Source organism: Oryzias melastigma, linkage group LG10, assembly GCF_002922805.2.
Source record: "Oryzias melastigma strain HK-1 linkage group LG10, ASM292280v2, whole genome shotgun sequence".
Classification (NCBI taxonomy): domain Eukaryota; kingdom Metazoa; phylum Chordata; class Actinopteri; order Beloniformes; family Adrianichthyidae; genus Oryzias; species Oryzias melastigma.
In genome coordinates this window covers 22,298,437-22,319,798 of record NC_050521.1, presented here as the reverse complement: position 1 = coordinate 22,319,798, position 21,362 = coordinate 22,298,437, and the positions used below count along the sequence as shown (strand labels likewise).

The following is a 21,362-nucleotide window of genomic DNA, read 5'->3' as shown; positions in this document are numbered from 1 at the left end:
ATGCTCTTCTTCCAACTACGTTTTTATTTGCTCCTGATTCACAACGATACACAGTAATGCAATTTTGTTCTTAATTTTCTTCATTTATGTCCTCCATCATCAGAAAAAAAACCAAAAGAATATTATATTTTTATATATTTGAAACACTTTCTATATATAAGCCCAAAAAAAAAAAATTACAGCAATTCTTATTTAAAGAGGAGATTTCTGGTCACTAAAACATGCTTTCTAACATCAAAGTCATTTTGCTCTTGAAAAACATTCTTATTTTTCTTGCAAGATATTTTTTAGAGTCTTTTTACTTTCTTACGATTTAGCTTTTACAGTGTTCTGCCAGATTTAAAAACAACCCAACCAGTACAGAATACTATACAAACTTAGAAGCCCCCCCTTTCACACACACACTCCTACACCCGGCTGGAACTAATAATATCCTGGTATGATTAGGGATGAACACCTGTGCCTGCGTGTGTGGAACACAGTACAGACGGATGAGATGGAAACGCAGACAGAACTAATCCAGATCCCGGTTCTCCTTTTACTTTCAAAGCCTTTAATGGAGGAGTGAAGACAGTGGACAGGCAGGGACAATTAGGCAAATAAATGGAGAACTGCTGGCTATAAAAACGGACCGCGGCACTGACTGTGATTAATGGGAGCAAATCGGGCCCAGCAGGACAGAACCGTCCTCCTGCTGCTGCTCATCCATTCAACTGACTCATTTTAAGAGTCAGCAAAGGATGCCACCTTGCCAGCGTAACCTTGCTGGTCTTATGGGCTTGAGTTACGACCCAGGGGAAGGGCGGACAATCTGACCATTGAGTCGCCGCGCTAAAAGCGCTCAGGCCAATGAATGAGCAGCTAGCATGGCTTTAGATTCATGCATTCTTTAATGGAGCACATCAACCAGACGTTTGGAGTCCTTAAGAGGGGAAAGGATGTTTGTTTGGATCATCCCGACAGGTCAAACGGGGGCTGTCGCATGTGCGTGAGGCTTGTTTGGGTCTGTCTGCACTGAGAGGGACGGAGGGGAGGAGGAACCAGACTGGATCTCTGTTTTGAGAAACGCTCTCCGCCTGAGGCTTGTCCTTTACCGTGTCCAGTTGTCACAACATGTAAACAATGTACTGAGAAAACACGGTGACTCGAGCCGAGAATACAGAGAGAAAATAGTCTCAAAACACTTGTAACTTGAGTCTGTTTGTGTGCAAAGTGGCCCACACACATTTTTTGATACTATTTTCTTTCCATAAGATAATATTTACCAAGCTGAAGATCCAGTGTGCATCATTGCTTGTCTTTATCACGTACATGTGTGCCGTGCACAAAGTCCATTTTTTTGTTAGATAAGTCAGTGGAATGTTAGGTCTCCAAACACAGGTGCTTCTCATGAAACGGGAGAGACGGTTGAAGTTTCTGCTACATTGGCAGACTGTGTGCGGAACATCACTAAGCTGGTCGAATTATATTTTAGGCTTTCAAGACTCAGCGGCTTAACAGGTATTATGGTACCTGAGATAAAGCAAATGCCCCGTCACTTGTTTTATGTCTGCAGTGCAATAATTTATCTTGGATATATAAATCATTTAATGTAAAAAAAAAAAGGTGCTGATGGGGGAGTGGTTGTGAGAGATCCTTTTATCAGGAGCCATCCTTGCAGCTGCAGAGACGACTGTAAAAAAAGGCATGCAAGTAAGGAATTGTAATTTTCTCTTTTTGAAAAATACAGATAAAAGGAAATTGATAAATAATTATCAAGTTTGACTTAAAAAAAAACATCGATCTAACACCTTAAACCCTTTTAGTCAATGGGATGCTGGAGCCTATCCTCACCACTGTTGGGCAAGAGCATGAGTACCGTGGATGGTTCACTGGCCTATTGCAGGGCTCATTAAAATCACACAAATATCACATTTTTAAAACATTTTTACATTTTTTTATTTGAATTAAAGCATTTTTTTTTTAAATCATAATCGTTCCCAGTGATCTTTTAATTATGATTATTAAGTTTCTAGTAATCAAAAAGCCTATGTTGTTTTTTAAGACATTCTATGCACATTAGAGCTCATTAGAAACACAATTCTGGGTTGTGGGCGGGACTGTTGATACAAAAAGTTCTGTTTGCACACTTGGGTGGAGCTTATAGCCTCAAGCTAACGTTAGCGGCGCAAAAATCCTGACAAGCAATATTGGATCAATCCATTAGTTCAGTTTTGAGTCAAAAATACAATTCAAGAGTGTTGAACGCTCATCATGTCAAGTGTGAGCCGGCCAGGGCGTTTACAGGGGGAGAGGAGACTTTGGCCCCGCCCATTTCATAGCTGCATCATTAGTCTGAGTATTTTTAAGCATCCGGTTTTCGATCCAACAGGATTTGAAAAAAGAAATATTCAGAAACACAGTTTCAATCATCAATTATTTTATTTAGGTCCTCCATTGTGAGAAAAATGACACAAGAACATGTTAAAAACACCAAAAAGACAATTTTCATTTGGAAAATTTAAAATTTAAATTAAAAATTCACCAAGTTATAGACTTGGTTTTTATTTGTTCAATCGGGGCTAAAAGCACAGATTTTAAAATCAGCCAGTATTGTTGAACAATTCATAACTTGTAGATTAATATTTATTTATATGTCTTAAAAAAATAAGGAAAAATTATTGTTTGCAAAGTTAAGCTTCATAGCAATTTGATCTTAATAATTGTTTTATGTTGCAGAACTTTTATTTAGTTTCAGTTTTTTTTTCTTTCTTTAAAATTATATTTACGTGTCACCATGTTTTTTTTTTATTTTCATTTTAGTTTTGGTCATTCTTGTACAAAAATGTTAGTTTTTATTTGAAAAAAATCTAAATTATATACAAAATTAGTCTAAAATGCATCTAAATTTTAACATGTACTTGAAACATTTTTGTCATGATGGAGGACACAGAGAAAATTAGGACCAAAATCACTGTGAATAAAAAACGCAGTTGGAAAAAGCTTGTAATTGTGATGTTGAAGCCACAATCTCCACGTTTCTTTCCATTCGGATGCATCCACATGCAGACAAATAGATCCATGTACATCTCAGTTTTCATTGTCTGAGCTGGAATCTGGATCAAACGGCTGGATAACTCCAATATTGCTCGCCATTTTTGTTGGATCAGTAATGTTAGGTTGGGTGTGAGGGGCTGTAAGTTAGCGGTAGAGCGTGTAAACAGATGGGTGATAGGGTGGACTAACTCTATGCCAACAGGTGAATTTCTAATAAACTCCTGCCGTTCTGCAGAAACTATGTTCTACAAAATAATGCCTCTTTTGTTACATTTTGGACAAAAACTGCACAATCATAACCAATGGTTTAGAAATCAATCAAAAGATTACTGAGTTTTGAACTCTTTGTCCCTAAATTAGCACGCTAAGCTAAATTTTGTTCAAAAACGTTCTTAAATTGTGCTTTATAAATCAGGATTTATTGCCATGGTTAAACTATTTACAAACCTTCAGCTCAACACAAACAAAGCCAGAAGACATACTTTAGCTTTCTGTTAATTAACAGAAAGATAACTGTGTGTGAGTCAAGCAGGAAAAATGCTAACGCTTTTTTCCAGGATGTTGACTGATAAGCAGCAGTGACTAGCTCGCCGGTGAAGTTGCGGCGCTGTGATTGTCGTGCAGCACTGTTTATTGACGGAACGGGGTGAGATGTCTCTATCCAAGGGCTGGAGGGAATGCGAGCGTCTGCCTCCACACCCACAGGCTGACCACAGGGGCACTCTGAGAGGCTGGGAATGTTGAGCCAAGACAAACGGGACGCCCAGAGGAGGCCCTGCCCCTGGCCTTTGCAACAGCGCCGTTCTCTGAGCTGCGCTGGCCTCCTAACTTCCAAAACACTCACTGTTATTCTAGGCTGAGGGGACCCTCCCACACAAGGGGGGCAAAAAGCAAGACAGTGAGGCCACAGAGGACTTCAGATAGAAAGAAATGATTGAGTTTGGCCTTTTTAATCAATCAGAAAAGACAGAAACATTTTTAGAAAATAAGAAAATTTTCACTAAAATTTGATATTTAGGTTCTTAAGTACAATAAATGCAAGTCAAGACCCATGAATTAGCCGATCATTAAAGGGAGCTGTTCTTAGCGGTTGAACGAAAACCATGCTGCACTCATTGGCCTCTGCCTGCACCGCCTAAATTACATTTACTTCAATGTATTTATAGACTCTATTTCCAGCAAACAGATAATATGATCATAGGAAGGAGGAGAAGAGGCTGCTGGAAGAATAACACCCAGAGTGAACCGGCTCTTTCGCTCCGAATTCCTCCCCAAAGCAAAGCTGTGAAACTGGAAAAAGTGTGTGAAATAAGTCAAAAAAAAAAAAAAAAAAAAAGAACAAATCCCGCTTACAAAGAGTTGATTCTGCGCTGAGGGGAAGGAACTTGTTCGGGGTGGGCAGCTCTGCACAGAGACGGCCTCTGAGCGAGCTCAGGGGTCAGCGCCGAACAGGGGTCAGAGGTTAGCGAAGAGAGGCACTTAAAGACCTACTCCAATCATCTTTTGAGCTATTTTTACTGCGTTCCCAGTGGTCTTTTCAGTAGCCAGAATCATAAAATCTGCTGTTTTCTAGGACATAGTTTCTGCAGGGCGGAAATAGTCCGTCATGCTGTGTGGAAATGTGAGTTAGAGCAACTGCTTCCAATGAAAAGTCTATGTAAACATGCGCAAATGCATGTTTTTTATATTTATTTTATTAAAATTGGGATAGTGCATATTTATCAATGTTTTAGCTTAATAAAAAAAACATAAATAAGACAGAGTTAGCACAAGTGCTAAACTACATCTGTTTTCCTAAAGCAAGTATAATGAGCAATTTTGACAAAAAATAAATAGCTTATACAGAATACTACAGCTCCCGCTAGCTTACAGCCCCTCACAACCCCAACCAAACATTAGTGGTGCAACAAAAATGGCGAGCAATATTGGAGTTGTGCAGCCATACAGTTTGGAGCCAGATGTCATATCGGATGAGAAAAACGAAGAAGTACATGGCTCTATTTGTCTGCAAGTGGATACCTCAGAATGGATCACTCAGCGTATTTTGAACGTCTCAAATTCAATATCATTTTTTCCCCACTCCTGATTCATCACAATTTTAATAAAAACTACTCAGAAATGCAGTTTTCAAGTCACTAGAACATGTTAAAAACACTAATTTCATTGGAGTGGCTCTTAAGTTTTGGAGAAGAGTGGACAGTGTTGGTCCTTATCAGACCTGGAGACATTCTTCAGATGCTGCACTTATCTCCTTTGGGCGAAGAGCCCGACATAAGTGTTTCCATTCTCTCTGCTCCTGAAACCATCCTGGCTTTGAAGATATCTAGAGGTGGCAGACTGAACCGCGGCTCTACCTATAAACAGGCACATTCTCCCACACAGAGGAAAAGTGAGACCGAAGCCGCATGTGACAATTTGGCTGCTCTGACAGTGCGCAGCACGCTCCTGGCGTGTTGTTTTACTATCTCTGTGAGCCCTTTTTGTGGTTAGCCTGTGGTTTCCTCCAGCAGCTTGTAGTCTATTGACAGCACGGCTCCTGCGATGTTTCAGATCCGTTTCATAATGTGTTGAAAAACAGCAGGAACTGCCCAGAGGGGGAAAAAAAAATGCAAGACAGAGGAAGAATTTAAGATGCAGGTGAGAGCACAGGGTTAACATGCAAAATGCTCAAACCCCCCTCAACCAAAGCTTTAAAACATTCCCACAAAATGGCTTCTGTGTGTGTCACCGTGGCAGTGAGCGGCTCTTGAGAATGGTCCTGCTGTGTGCAGAGTGTTTGTGGACTGCGGCGGAGCTGATGGACACGACCCAGGAACGGGCCTGGAATCAATTTAATGCGTCCAAAAAAGTGCCTGTGGATGTAAATAAAGCTCTTGAGCAAACAAACGCTTTTCCAAGAGGCGCACTCACAAACACGGAAAAATGCGCCGGCTTACAAAACCAGCCGAAAGCTGGTGGGCCCCTCGTGCAGAGCATGAGAACTCAGTCGGCTCAGTGTGCTCGCATCCCCTGAAATTAAAAACCTGGCCTCTTCTTCCTGCCTTCTGGCTAATCTTAGGGGTCTTATCCCTGCACTGGTTTGAGAACGCTCCAGATTAAGGGACCATTAAGTGCCCAACAAAAGGATAACTTTATCCCCCAGTTCCCTCTTTCCCATCTTCCACTGTGGATGGTCAGGCCCAGAGAAGGGGGCACGCAGGGCCCGGCGGTGGCATTCCTCAGTGAGAATGAGACGGAGCTCCGCTGCTCCCTCCAGCCAAGCCTGTTTACACAGATGGTGGCAAGCTACATGATTTTTGCGAGGGGCGTGACGGAGGTGGGAAAGGAGGAGGATTGACGGAGTATACAGAGGTTGTTTATAAGCTCTTAGGTCAAAACCAGAATGTTGAACATTATAGTTTTCCACCCTTCATTTTTAGCAGCCACAGTTGTGACTTTCTTTTTAGTTTTAAAAGATAGAGAACAAACAGATATAGATGTAATTGTTCATTAGTTGCTGGGATTTTGGTAATGTTTCTGATCAGTCAGAACTGATAAAAGACATTGGCAGCAATTATTTTTTGCTCATGTAGTAATATTTGACAGCAAAACATAAATTTTCTTCCAGTTATCTGGGTCAGAAATGTTCAGACTCTCCCTGGCCACTTCCTCCAGGTCCTCTGGGGGAATCCCGAGGCGTTCCCAGGCCATTCCAAGGACAGTCTCCCCAGCGTGTTCTGGGTCTTCCCCAAAGTCTCCATCCGGTGGGAAATGTCGGCGACACCTCCCCAAGGAGGCGTCCAAGGGGCATCCAAACAAATTGCCCAAAGCACCTCATATGGCTCCTCTAGATGTGGAGGAGCCCATCTATCTCTAAGGGAGTGCCCCTGACTTTGGGACCTCATTCTTTTAGTAATGACCCAGAGTTTATCACCATTGTTAAGTACTGGAACAAAGATTGGCCGGTAAATTGAGAGTTTCCCTTCCCTTTCATCACAATGGAACATGAACACCGCACCAATGCACCTTTCCTTCACTCACTAACAAGACCCCAAGATAGCTAAACTCCTCCACCTGGGGCAGGGGCACTCCACCCACCCATAGAGGATAAACTATCTTATTCCAGTCATGGTTTCAGACTTGGTGGTGCTGACTCCCATTCCAGCTGCTTCACACTCGGTCGCATACAGTCCCAATCCATGCTGGAGGACCTGGCTTAATTAAGCCAACAGGACAACATCATCTGCAAAGAGCAGAGGATATCCTGTGGTCCCCAAACCAGACTCCCTCCAGCTAGAAATTATGTCCATAAAGATCCTAAACAACATCCACAAGGAAAAGCCCTGACAGTCTACAACCATCTCCTGATCCAATTATATAGGGCCCAGATAGTTATCAGAAAGCTCCCCGGTCCCAATACCAAGCCAATTTGTGAGATATTTGGAGTCTTTGTTTTCTTTGAGCAAAATATTTTGTTCTGTAAAGTGCTTGAAACTTATAATCAATCCATCCATCTTCTTCCACTCATTCAGGACTGGGTCACGGGAGCAGCAGTCTAAGCAAAGATGCCCAGAATTCCCTCTTACCGACCACTTCCTTCAGCACCTCTGGAGGGACCTCAAAGTGTTCCCAGGCCAGCTGAGAGATGTAGTTTCTCCAGCGTATCCTTGGTCTTCCTTGGGGCCTCCACCCAGCGGGACATGCCTGGAATACCTCCCAAGAGACATGCCCAGGAGGCATCTGGACCAGATCCCTGAGCCATCTCAACTGGCTCCTCTCGATGTGGAGGAGAAGTGGCTCTACTCCGAGCTCTCTCTGGGTGACCAAGTTTCTCACCCTATCTCTCAGGGAGCGCCCAGCCACCCTCTGGAGGAAGCTCATTTTAGCCGCTTGTAGTCTGGACCTCGTTCTTTCGGTCAAGACCCAGACCTCAAGAGTGAGTACAGGAACAAAGATCGACTGGTAAATTGAGAGCTTCACTTTCTGGCTCAGCTCTCTCTTCACCACAGCAGACCGACACATCATAACGATGAATGCCGGTCTAAACTGCCTGTCAATCTCACACTCCGATCTTCCCTCGCTTGTGAACAAGACCCCAAGATGGTTGAAATCCTCCACCTGCGGCAAGAGTGCAAACTACCTTTCTTACAATAAATGGAAATTAATGGTCAATTTTTGATTCTGACGTAGCAGGGGCTGATGTAACCCCACCCCCCGAGCTGACCTTATTTTAAGGTTTCTTCCAGAAGAAATACAGATTTTTGGACTGTGATAACCCAAGCAAGCCAGAGATTGAAGTACAGCTGGTGGTAGGGTTAGTCTTCTCAACATTCCCCAGTGAAATTTGTAAGTGCATCTACTGTACTGCTCATACAGATTAAGACGTAAGACCACGACATCTGGAATTTATTTAAATTTTCATAAAGTTTGGTTTTAAGTTCTGCGGAGTAACTTTTTGTTCCAATTTATGCCATAACATGGGTTTTGATTTTTAGTCACCAAACACAGCTTTATGAATAAAAGTCAATATATCGCTGCTTCTTGAATCAGAGTTTAAGAGGCCAGGAGTGTAAGAATCCAAGAATATCAGAATATTTGATTATTTTTTTCTACTAATTGAACCTTTGCTTGACTTTCCTTTTCCCAGTGATGCTTTTTTTAGGTGGATTTTCTTTGGTCTTGCAAACCGCAGAAGACTCAGACCATGTGGGCACCCCGATCCTCTCTTTCACTCCATCACCTGCCCTCCGTTCCTTCACATCTGCATTGTCTACTTCTGACTCACCTTAACCTGTGGCACGTAGACCGTATATCTGGCGAACACATGTCAGGTATTTTTCGCCAGCAAAGGCATTCACGAGAGCAACAGGCCCGTGAAACGGCATGGAGCTAAAGCGGAGGATTCGCCGAGTGTTCGCTGCTATCAGCGGTGATAGGATTATAGCTGCTTTGATGAAGACATGTGGCAAACACAAGCCTGTAAGATGGGAGCTGTTTGATTCACCTATCAGGTGCGCCGGGTCAAGGGTGACTGCTGCATTTAATTAACATACCAGGTTCTCATCCTGGCTGCATGTATGGCTGTTAATCTGAGCAAAGTAAAGAATGTTTAGGTTTCCCAGTGTATCAACCTTTGGACTTATCAAAGGTGTTTTTGTCTCTTTCTGTTCTATCCACGCAGTCTTTCATCACCTTCCTCTTTTCTTTTGCTCCTTTGTTCCAGCCCAAAAAATCTGGAGTGGAACTGAAAGGTGAGCCCAGCCCAGCTTCTCATCAAAAGCTGCATGTTTCACATTACAAGAATATTTCCACTTTGGATTTTGCTAACCCCAAGAGATGATAAAATGCTCAGGAGGGCCAAGAAGAAGCTTTTCTTTGGGGTGCTCATGGTGACTGAATGTCTAAGCTCAGGAACACAACAAGAGGTCTGTTCTCGCAGCTCCTGCTGAGCACTGCAGAATACAGCGAAGGTTCATCGAGCTCCAGGAGAAAGAGGAGAACTTTTGGGTTGCAGAGAACACCAGTGATTCATTCTCAAAGTCAAATATTTGACAAAGTTGTTGCAAACTGACATAATGTTCAGTGGTAACTCTGATATTCCTATGCAAAAAAGTCTAATTAGAATATATGTTTTACCTTCTGTTGCTAGACTTTATGTTCCCATCTTTGACTTACCGAAAATAAGATAAAAATAGGAAAAAATTCAAGTTAACCAAATCAGTCCAAATGGTTTCAGTAAAATCTAAGAAATGTTGGTTTCATTCCATGCTCTAAGAATGTGTGTGGGTAGGTAAAGCCAAACCAGTCATGCTGAAACAGCTGGAGTCAGAGACAAACACGTTTATTTGATGGATTTTAGCTCTAAAATGTCTGTTTTGGCTTCTTGGAGCCAGCGGGTACTTCCTGTTTGGAACATGAGGGGGGGAGGGGTTACTTAATCCAGTTCTTCTATACAGTCAATGGTAATATGACAACAAAAGCGATCTCTTTTACAGTAGGAACTACGCTGCTTCCACTAAGACTAATAGTTTATGATCAAACTTCAGTCACCCATAAATGCTTTTTTTCTAATTTAAAATTATATTTGAAATTCACTTTTTTTCTGATGCAACAAGTGCATTGACTTGTGACGGTTCGACCTGTAAGAATGTCATCAGCCCTAATTTTGGAAAGACAATAGTGAATTTATAAAGAGTGAAATGCACACTTGTGTAATTCAAGATGCGCAAATATTTTCCAGCTAACATTAGCTGAATCATGCTAATGTTAGCTAATGAGACAGCTGACTTTATGAGTGATTGCTCAGGCTTACTTGAAATTGAGCAGCGAGCAACTAGACATTTAATCATCTGACTATCATCCGTCTTTCCGTGAGTTTTTTTTAGCTTCGGCTCAAGATGGGACTCAGTAAAGTCAGGATGAAGGTGGTCTGGAAAGATCTTAAAGCTAACGCTCACTTTTTTAAAAAAACAAATTGATTTGTTAAATTGGAGATGATGTAACTGTCGGCTGTTCAGTGCTTGGCTGTAGTTTGGGTGTTGAAGGGGGGTGGTGTTTGGGGGGGGTCCTTGTCCTGGAATAGCTCTCCTGGCCTGGAATGCTTGGAAGAATGTGTAACACGGAGTTTGATTGGCCTGGACGGGAAGACGTGTGTGTCTGGGTGTGTTGTGGGTGAGTGGTATTAGTTATCAGTGGGTTCTGGAATCCGAGTGCGGAGTGGGTGAGGAGGGATCAATCGTTACTCCCGTTTGGGAACATCCTCTGTGTTGTCAGCAGGTCGACAGCCCGACTGCGCCGAGGTCTCGGCTCTGCGTCTGTCCTGTCCGCACCTTGTTGCGGCTTCTGTCACCTTTTCCTGCTTGTGTGTGCGTCTGCGCCGCATCATCGATCCGCTCCGTGAAACCGGATCTCCCTCGTTCATCTCGGAGGAGCACAGCTCAGACAGGCAGACCATTAGGCCTCATGCTCTGCAGGGCGACCTTTGCTCTCAGGCTCTCTGTTTGACCAAAAGGGGGCCGAGCGGAGGTGCTAGGTCAGCGCTTTGCTGGGTCATCACAGGCTATCTGTATTTGCCAATGAGCAAGATCCCCTCAAGGTCTGCAAACAGGAGGAAAACGCCTCGTGGACAGGCGTGCACACTGAGAGCACATTGGAGCTGATTGCAGACGATTCAAAAGAGAGTAAGAAAGAGGATCAGATTCTCACGGCCAAGCCTGCTAGAAGAAACACCCCTGCTGGATTTCTGTGTGAACCCCGAGTTCCTGCTCACGCTCCCTACCTGGCAAACCCAAATCCCCACCGCAGCATCAGCGACCGGACTACTCCCAGAGCTCTGTTTGCTCAGCTGCGCTGGCTTTCTCTCGGCACGACCAAGCCTCTAGTTGCTGCAGCCGGGATGTTTTCTCCCTCTTCTGTTTGGTTTCTTTTCTTCCAACAGTTTGTAGTTTTTTTTGATCTGCGTTTGGCCTTTGAAGGCCTGTCTGACGTGTTTTATGAGTGACGCCAGGAGGGGTCACAAGGTTGAGGTGGGAGTCTACCTGCGGAGTTACGGTGCACAGAAGTGGTTAAATCCATCCAATCATCTTTTCATGCATTTTAAAGATGTTCCCAGTATGATTCTTCAGTTTTTAGACAAATAAAAAAATCTTGTCGTTTTCTAGGACTTAATTTCAGTAGAAATTCACCTCTGGGTTCTCTGTGAGATCATTGGCTCAGAGTACGTCCGCCCATTCCCATCATGCATCTGTTTACACGTTCTCCTGTTAGCTTACAACCCCTCCACCTCCGACCTTACATTAGTCATGCAACAAAAAATGGCTAACAAAATTGGAGCTATCCAGCTGGACAGATTCCATCTCTGATGAGGAAAACAAAGACGGACATGGATCAAGTCATCTACAAGTGGATGCATCGGAATGGAGCGGAGAAGGGAGCTCGTGGCTTTCCGTAAATCAAGCATTTCCAATGGCATTTTTTGTCTGCTATACTCCGAAATGCAAATTGAAGCTTAATTTTCTCTCTATATGCACAAAAATATGTTAAAAACACCTTTCAGTGCAATAGATCTTTAAAGAACATTTAAAGACGTTAAACCGCGTTGCCTTGAGAAGCACTTTTTCTTCACGTGGTTGCGCTCTGAACCGCAGAAGTTACATTTCAATGTAAGTAATGACTTTTTGTTGTAGCGTGACCTTTTCAATGTTATGTATATTTTTGGTGACGCCGACAAAAGTGACGTCCGAAATACGAAACACTATTTTTTCATAACTTTCTGCTTGGAGGGCTAAATGAAGAGGAAGGGAATAATTCGGATTGGGCGTTACTGTTTGTGTTAGCCTGGGGGTTGTGCTGGCAGCGCAGACTTCCTGAAAGAGGTGGTTCTCACTTTGTGACATCAGCACGTGGGAACACGGTCGTTTTTGTGGGTTGGGAGGGGCTGGTACTCAGAGAGCAGTGTTTTAGAGGATTACTTAGAAGTGCATGAATGGATAATTATAGTGAGGAATGACCATTATAATACACTTAGAGCTCAAAAATTGATCTAAAAAAATCTAAAATTTTAATTTACAGGAATCTAAATAAATGTTAAAAATGAAGCAAAAGAAGTATTTTAACATTGCTGAGTTGATGATGACGTTTGCTTACCTTTTCAACCAAACGTTATTCAGCGTAAAAGTTTTGTGTCCAGTTGAAATTTTGGAGAACTTTTCATTTTATCATGACGTAAATAACTGAGAATCTACACTTACATTAGTATGTCGACATCGAAAAAAACTTGATAGATAAAAAGTAAACTATACAAAACAACCTATACTAACTTTTCCTGTTTCTTCTTGTGTTTTTAACATTAAATTATGACTTCTGGAAATTTTCTAAAATGTTTCATTTTTCTCTTGTGTATATTTTTTGGCTTTTGGAATTTTGTTTTAATTTGTAAAATGTAGTTTTTTTTTTCAAATTGTTGTGATCTATAATATGTTTCTGCGTCAAGTGATTTGTTGGTGTGAATTGGTTTTCAGGGCCACCGTAGTTGGGAATGTGAGGGGCTGCAAGCTAGTATGTAAACTCAGTTATGGGTGACAGGAAGAGGGGGTGGGGTTTCTCTGCAATAGCAGTCCCACCCACAACTTAGAGGTGAATTTCTAAAGAACTACTGCAAAAATTGGGTCCTAAAAACGACAAGATTTGTTTGATTTTGGCTAAAAATGGCAGAATTCTAATTACTGGGAAACGATTTCCAAAGATGAGTGGAAGTTAAAAGAAAACTGTTTTTTTCCTGTCTTTTCAGTGTGATATTTCTAATTCTCTGCACACAAGACCAAATCTATTCATTCACTTAGCAGCAGCCAAGTCAATGGCTCTAATTAGGTTATCAGGCTGAAAGGTTAACAAAGTCAGAGAGCTTTTCACAGCCACACTTAGAAATCCAATTCAAGCTAATTGGAATTTATCAGTGCTTAATTTAATTTTGAGATTACACGTTAAGAAGAGCCTGTTGGTCTAACCTGCAAAAATGCGCAACCGCTTGCGCCTGAGTGGCGGGCCCAGCCCAGACACCCCCATGCACTCGTCTTCATCGTCACAGTCTCCGCTCTGGAAGCCCTCCTCGTCCTCGTCGCCCCAGCCGTCTGCTCCACCTCCACGTGACTGGGCTCGCCAGCGTTTCTCCGACACTGCCACCATCTGAAGCAGCTGTTGGGTAAACAGGAAGTGGTTAGCAGTGAAAGCGCATGCCGCTGTCGGCCTGTCTGCTGTTCTTTCGACTGGAGCTCGTGTGTAATTTCCAAAGAACGAGGAGAATTCCAGACAAAAAAAACTCAGCAAAAATCCAACAGCCACACTTGACTTCCATACAGGCGGAGGGAAGCAGTTTGGTTTTCTGTGCCAGTCTTGGTATTTTTTGCTCCAAACATGATTCATTCACAGCACTGCGGCTTTCGCCCATGTAATTTACTGGTAGAAAAAGAAACTGTTGGGTAAGCAAACCGGTGCAGTTGTGTTGTTCCTGGCAAACATCATTGTCCTGAGAGGTTGACTCGGGGCAAAAACACCACATTACATGCTTGGATTGTTATGTTTCCCTGGAAATAAAGGTCCTGGGATCTAAAATTAAAAAGCTACAAGAAAGGCTGGGAAAAACGAGCATTTGGGATATCTCTGGTTTCTATTTTATCACAGATAAAACCAGACAGAAAACAACCATTACCTCATAAAGGAAATAGTTTATATAATCTTTTATTCAATTTGAACTCACAAATCCAATAAATTATTGTATTTTATCAGGAAAAACAGCTTTAGCTATAAAAGTTCTTCTTTGTTCATCTCAAATTGAGTGAAAACAGGAGGGCTGGGCGATACTGAGCATTTGGATATCGATGGGACACTGGTCAATATCACAGATATTGGTATCAATATTTTTCATAAATGTGCGACGTTTATTTTTAATCACAGCTAATATTTTTTGTACATTTTTCTTTTTTAAATTAATCAATAAACATAAAACAAAATTAGGACCATATTTTAATTAAATTAAATTATAAACATAGATCATTAAAGAATGGGTCATTTTTGCAGATACAGAAAAAATTCAATCAAAAGTGGAAATCTCGATATCTGCGGGCTGGTCTCGATCCAATACCAGCTCTAGAAAACATTCCATTTTAAAATATTCAATGGAATCAAAATTGCAAAATTACAAAAAAGCTGAAAAATTCAACCCAACTTTGCAACTCTGATGTTTTTCCATGAAAAAAAAAAAATGTCAAAAGCTCATTATGTGTGGAGCATCACAAGCAGAAGTGTTTATGGGATGTTGCGGTAAACTAATCAACTCATAATTATTTCTAAAAAAAAAAAGCTGTAAAGCAACTACATTAACTTATTTTGCTTTGTTATGAAGAAATAACATCTGGTATTAAATCTGGGCTTTTATTTTGTAATTTTTTGAACAGAACCACATTTGTCAGACTCCACTTTGTAACCATGGGTGAAAAAAGCTTGAAGACAACAAATAGCAACTCTCCGACCATCCTTCTGGCTCCAAAACTCTGCACATGATTAAACGCTCTGCCAGAGCAGCAGATGTGCTGCACTCCTGCCCTGCAAGCATCATTTCATCTCACCGCGCTGCCTCCTGCTTGTTTGTTTTTATTGATTTCCTTCCTATCTGCGTACGTCAGCATGCATTTTTGGGTTGTCGTCTTTGGGAGAAAATTGAGTGCATGTGGGTCTTTTTTTTCCCTTTCAGGCCAGCTGCAACGTTTGTCTGGGCTCAAAGTGTGTGTGTGAGAGACAATCCAGAGCTAATCACCGAATAACTTCAGTCAAAATTAGATAAACAACTCTGTTCCGTTTACCCGCACGTTCAGTTCAGTCCTGGTTTAACCCGTGTCGAACGTTTAGAGCTGGAACGCTCATGGGTTTGCTCCCAGAAAGGCTGAACCAACATGTTCATTTCCCAAAAACGCCGGTCAAACATTGACAGTGATACCCATCTGACCGTTCTTCTGAATCCCCTTCTGGGTCATGGGTTGCTAAGCAACACGGGTACTGTTGGACGAAGGTGGGATATATCCTGAGCAGGTCGCCGGTGTGTTGCAGGCCCACACATGCACACCTATGGGCAATTTAGAAGCACCGACTGGCCAATGAAACATGTTTTTGTGGGAGGAAAGTTGAGAAAACGCACAAATGCAGGAAGAACATGCAAGCTCTACACAGATGGAACTAAGAAAATTGATTCAGCGATATATGGTGATACTTATTTTGGCGATCGATTTAAAATGCTGACATGGCAATATTTAATTAATTATTTACTTGGGTAAAAGCAACTTGCATATGAGATAAAGTGTTTAGCTTTGTGATCATTAGATAACATTCATTTACTATTTTCTTACAATGTCTTAATATTTAGATAGAAATTTTCTTTCTTTCACACTCAAAAAATTGTTTTGGTAAAGTTGTGGGATATATCACGATACATATCGTATCGTGAGCTGGGTATTGCGATATGTATTGTATTGTCTTGCTCTTGTCAATACTCACCCCTAGAAAGATCTCTATCAGGATCCGGACCAGAGATTTTTAGCCAAAATTGTTTTTTTTCTAGGATTAGCAGTAGTTCATCAGAGGTTAACCTCTAACTTATGGGTGGAACCATTAACACAGAGCAACCCCGCCCCCTTTCCCCTTCCCGATCCGGAGCAGACCGGAAGACGGAGCTTGTCTTTAAGAGGCACAAATACGGTGTTTTCAACAGCATTTTTTGTGTTCTTAATTCACAACAATTTGAATAAATACTTTTTTTTTTCTTTTTTTTGAAACATGTCCTCTATCATCAGAAAAATACCTCAAAAACAGAATATTTTTTTTATTGTAACTATTTTTATTGGATTCAAATTATGCAACAACAAATAATATCAAACTGACAAAAGAACCAACTTTTAAAAAAAGAATCAGGGTAAAATAATATAAATAAAAGTATATAATGTGGTTCATTGTCTGAAGTTTAACACATTTTCTTATTTACTATTGCAAATGTTTCACAGTTTTATGGGGGTTGCTGGTATCATTCAGAAATTGCTTATTCCACCGCTCATTGTATTTATATGTCTTTAGGTTAAAATTATACGTCATTAACCTGATATCTCCTTCACAATTTTAATCCAGTCCTGTTGTGGAGGAGACTTTGGTTGTAACCATCACCAAAACACAGTTTTCAGACCGGGACGAACTCCTGAATGAAGCACAGATCCAACGCAGCTGAAGCCAGCATGTGTCGCACAAATGCAAGCCAGAACTTTTCCAGAGATAAACGAGACTCGATTAACCTAAACCGCTGCGTTAAATACCAAAATGTTTTTATATGCATCTGCAAGAGTATCCCAAAGATTAACTGAAGTCTTGAAATTCCTTCTCTTGGTTTGTTTCTTGGCAACCCATTTAGAGATTGGTTGGGGGGGGGGGGCAGCCTCACAAACCTTGTTAAAATGCAAACAGTCGGAGGGGAAGATTTGTCTCGGGGTATTTTAGAACAAAACCAAAGGAGTGAGAGTAAAGCCACGAACGACAACTGCAATGCCTCTTTCTTCATGTTCGGTGTGTGCTCACTCACTGGCAGTTGTGACTAAGTGTTGCCTTAAGCTCCATCTCAACATCATTCATAGGAGCCGAGAGGCCGTAAATCATGTGAAATATTCAATGGTTTTTAAATATGAGTCAGCTAAGCTCCAGCTCTAGAAGTTTAAACACAGCTAGCTGCTGTTGTTAACGTCCGAATGACACACTAAACAGATTTTTCTTCAAGAACAATCCCCCATTTAAAGTTTGTTAAAACAGGCTAACAGACATTAGCTTCTAGTGTAACATTAGTCCAGTGTAATGAAATAAAAATAGATAAAAACATGCCCATCAGCCAATCAGGATGCAGAACACAATGTGCTATTAAGAAAAAGAATAATAATGCTACTCAAACATGCTTAAATTACACAGAAATAACATTTAATGTGAATTATTATGTTGTTTCTTATGGAATTTAACCCTGACATTTTTTTAAAATCATTTTTGATTGCCACACCAACCTCATCAGTACATTGGCGTAACATTGAAAATAGATCTACAAATTTCATTCAGTGTAAACATGGAACAGCTGTTGTTATAGGGAATTATTTTTAACATTTGTTTTATTCCTAATGGATAAAAATAAATACAATCATAACATTTTAAAGATGTAACTATAAGACCCTAAAGAACCCATTATTGAAGCTGCAGAATTTATCCGTTTTTAAAATATAGGACTGAAGCAAGAAAAGGATGATATCAATTAGAAATCACATTTCTTGTTTTATTTAATTACCATTAACCAACAACTTCCTGCTGCATCACCACTTTATTATCCTGATAACATTTGATGATAGTTAATTGACTTAAACAATATCAATCTGATGGTAACTGGATTTAAGACTTTAAATTAAGTTTATTGCCAAGATTAAAATTACACTAAAATCAGGAGGCATAAATAGGTGGACATTGCATTGAATGGCATTGGATTAATTAACTCTTAAGCGCCCTCAGTGGTTGGTTTGTGAATTGCGCCTGGTTTCAGTTCAGTTACAAACGACCTATATGATAAAAGCTGAAGGATTTCCCCTTAAATTGTGGAAACTGTAACAGAAATGAGGCGTATCTGACAAACTATCATCAATTATTTGAGAAATAAAAAAATGAACAATTTACTGACTACACAGGAGGCAGGACAGACAGCCTAACTCCAGCATCCGGGAATTTACACATGGCAATAGGAATATTATATATGGAAGCATGTGGACAAAGAAAAACAAATAAAGGAAAAAGAAGTTTCTCTACATCAAAAGATGAACCGAGTGGGTTAAATGAGCCATGCCCTTTCTCCACATGGTGGTGGGGGTGCTGTGGCCTCCGTCCATTGGCTGTCTGCCTCTGCTACAGCTGCGGTAGAAGGGCAGATTGCAATGATTGTTTGTTTCGAAAGTGACGCTGCACTTTTGGCACGGCCGAGCAACCGAGTGATCCAACTTTTACCACAAGAGGGAGAAACCTCAAGCAGCTCTGAAATCCTCTGCAATTAGGAAAAAAAAACCCCAAAGCAAAACGTAGTGGACACAAAAAAGAATGCTTTTTGTTTGGATGGAGAGACTCTACATTTTTGTCTCCCTCGCTCTGCCTTTCGAGGGTTTGGCAGCTGGCCGGCACAGATGGTCGGACACACAGTGTGCAAACGGAGCGACTGCAGGCGTCCCGCAGGCCGCAGGGTTTACCTCCCTTTAACACAAAAGCACAAGTAACACCGAGGTCTAAACATGTGGCAGACTGCTCAGCACAGGCCGGCCCAGACAGAGACACAGAAACCGCAGGTCAGTCTGTCGCTGCCTCCGTACATGACTCGAGCTTCCCACAGGGTTCAGCACAACAGCTGCAGCTGAGCTCAGAGCCACCGCTTGACCTGCACTCACTGCTCATCAGCTGTGGGGTCTTTTCACTGGACGCTGATCTAACTTTTGCATGAGTAAGAAACAGATGTCATGTTTATGGAACAGTTTTCTGAAGATAGAAGCAGATAGATAAAGAGAATTAAGCTTAAAAAATTGGATTTCTGAGTTTATATTCATTTAAGTTGTTGTGAATCAAGAGCAGACAAAAATGTTGTTTGGAAAAAGAGCTTATTTGTGAAAAAATCCACGTTGAATGCTTTGAAAATAGATCCAAAGACCATCGGAGTGGGGCTTTAAAGCTACAATGTGGAAGCAGTACGCAGAGGCTGGAAGATGTAGCCTCCAGGCCCCGTCTCGGGTCCTCCTTCGCATGCAGGACTTGTTCAGACAAGTCCTGCATGACTCGGCGCAGACGGAATCTGCTGCTCTGAATGTTTCCATCAGTGCCTCAACTCTCATTGTCTACAAATCTAATCTACCAAACCCCAGCTCCTAAACAGACTGCTCACCATGAGCTCATAACAAAAACCACGGTTTCACCATCAGATGTTCATTGTTTGCTTGAGTTGAAGGCTTAGAAAAATGCACACAGCCATCATGCGGCGTCTTCAGAGAACATTTTGGATTGTCTCATCAGAACATGTACTTTTACTCCCTTCAGAGAAGATCCCACTGGACCTTCAACCTTCACCATCACATGTTAGCTTGATATCATTTCAAGAAGATAAACACACTTAAATGAATCTCTGTCTAAACAAAATGATTTACTCTAGAGTGCAGTTGTGAATAAACTTGGCAACCCACTAGAACTTTCCATGTTCGCTGATTTCAGCGAGCAGGCAACAGAAAAACAACTGGAGATGTTTGAATCGAGCCCAGAATGTTGAAGATTAATGCTAAACCCTCAAAATTACTGAAATTCTTTTTCAAACGAGTGTAAATGAATGATGTTGAGATCAGAGCAGGAAATATAAACTGAGGTTGAAGTATTTATCACGTTGAGACTTCTGATGAAATGCATCTTTGTGGAGAAACAAACATTTTTTCTGCAGTTTGTATAACAGTTTGCAAAATAATTTACTCCACAATCCCTGGATTTTACTCAAAAGTGGTCAAAACATTCAAATTGTAAAGAAAGCTACAAATATAGACAATAAATAAAGGCTGTTTGCTCCAAACATGACTGGATTCTTGGATTACGTTGGGAATTAATCTGAACCTAAACACGTTAAAGTGACAAATCATCTCTGACATCATCCATAGTGTTTGGATTTAGTTACCAGGAAAAATAACTATTTGCTTCAAAGAAAAAAATGTGGATTTTTCACAAGTCAAAATAGTAAAAATAGACCCAAAAAAGTCCCTTAAACTATATCTACAGACAGTAAATGAAAGTAAACTAAACTACTTCAGCATCAGCGAGGCAAGTGCAGCCAAGAGCTGTGGGGACGAGAAAATCAGCTCTACTTCTTCACTTTTCTGTTTTGGGGTGTCCACTGCAGCACAGCAGCAGCACTCAGAGTGTTTAGAGACTTTAGAGTTGATAAATCTTAGCAAATGCATCTTAAAATTTATCCAGTGCAATATTTCTCTGGAAAGAAACGCAGTTTCTCTGATTCGTGGAACCAAAAGTCTGCAAACTGTTTTTTATTCAGACAATTCATCCCAATTTGATTTAATCTCAGGGATGTTTGGTTGAAGTATCCTTTTCATGTTCTTGATTTGCATTTAAGGTTTGAGTTTCTATTGTGAGAGTTTAAATAAATGTGTTGAAAAATATTTAAAGAAATCATGTGACAATGAGCAACAACTTCCCCAGCTGAACTCGCCTGGATCCGGATCTGGTTTAACTCTATCATAAAATAAATCACACTCTAAGCAGCCTGAGACAAATGGAAAACTTGAACTTCCAAGTAACTTTTTGCACAACAAAAGATAATATTTAAACAACATAAAGTTCATTTAACTCTGTTGTCCAAGTTAAATAAATCAAACTTAAAATCTTAGACGGCTAGTCTGGTAAACATCTGTACTTATTTTATTCAAAAGTAAATTGTCAAACAATATAAAATGTTCTTGCAGTAACTGCAGCTAAATAAATACATCAAACTCTAACAGCCTGAGAACGTTTTCTAGTAATAGCTTTTATTCAGAAAATGCTCATTTTTCATTGGATTACTCTGGACTTGAGTGGATTTGAGTATTGGAACAAGGCTGCCTCCGATTGGTCACCATGAAATGTGATACTGCTTTAGCCAATCCTAATCGCCAGCCGGTACTGAGAGCAACTGGTTTGCACAGTTTATCAAATAAATTCAGAGTAAAAAAAAAGTCATTATTTCAGTTTCACACCAGCATACTCAAGGCACCACTTTCAAT

At 41.0% G+C, this 21,362-nt stretch overlaps 1 protein-coding gene across 3 annotated transcripts in view; it reads right to left on the bottom strand.

The window, feature by feature from the left end:
* gpc3 (glypican 3) overlaps positions 1 to 21,362 on the bottom strand; it is a 140,307-nt gene that overhangs the window by 8,849 nt on the left and 110,096 nt on the right. For all 3 annotated transcript variants that reach the window (XM_036213834.1, XM_024283844.2, XM_024283845.2), the window contains one exon: positions 13,521 to 13,707. In XM_036213834.1, coding sequence (XP_036069727.1) covers positions 13,521 to 13,707 — 187 coding nt within the window. The remainder of the gene's footprint in view (positions 1 to 13,520; positions 13,708 to 21,362) is intronic.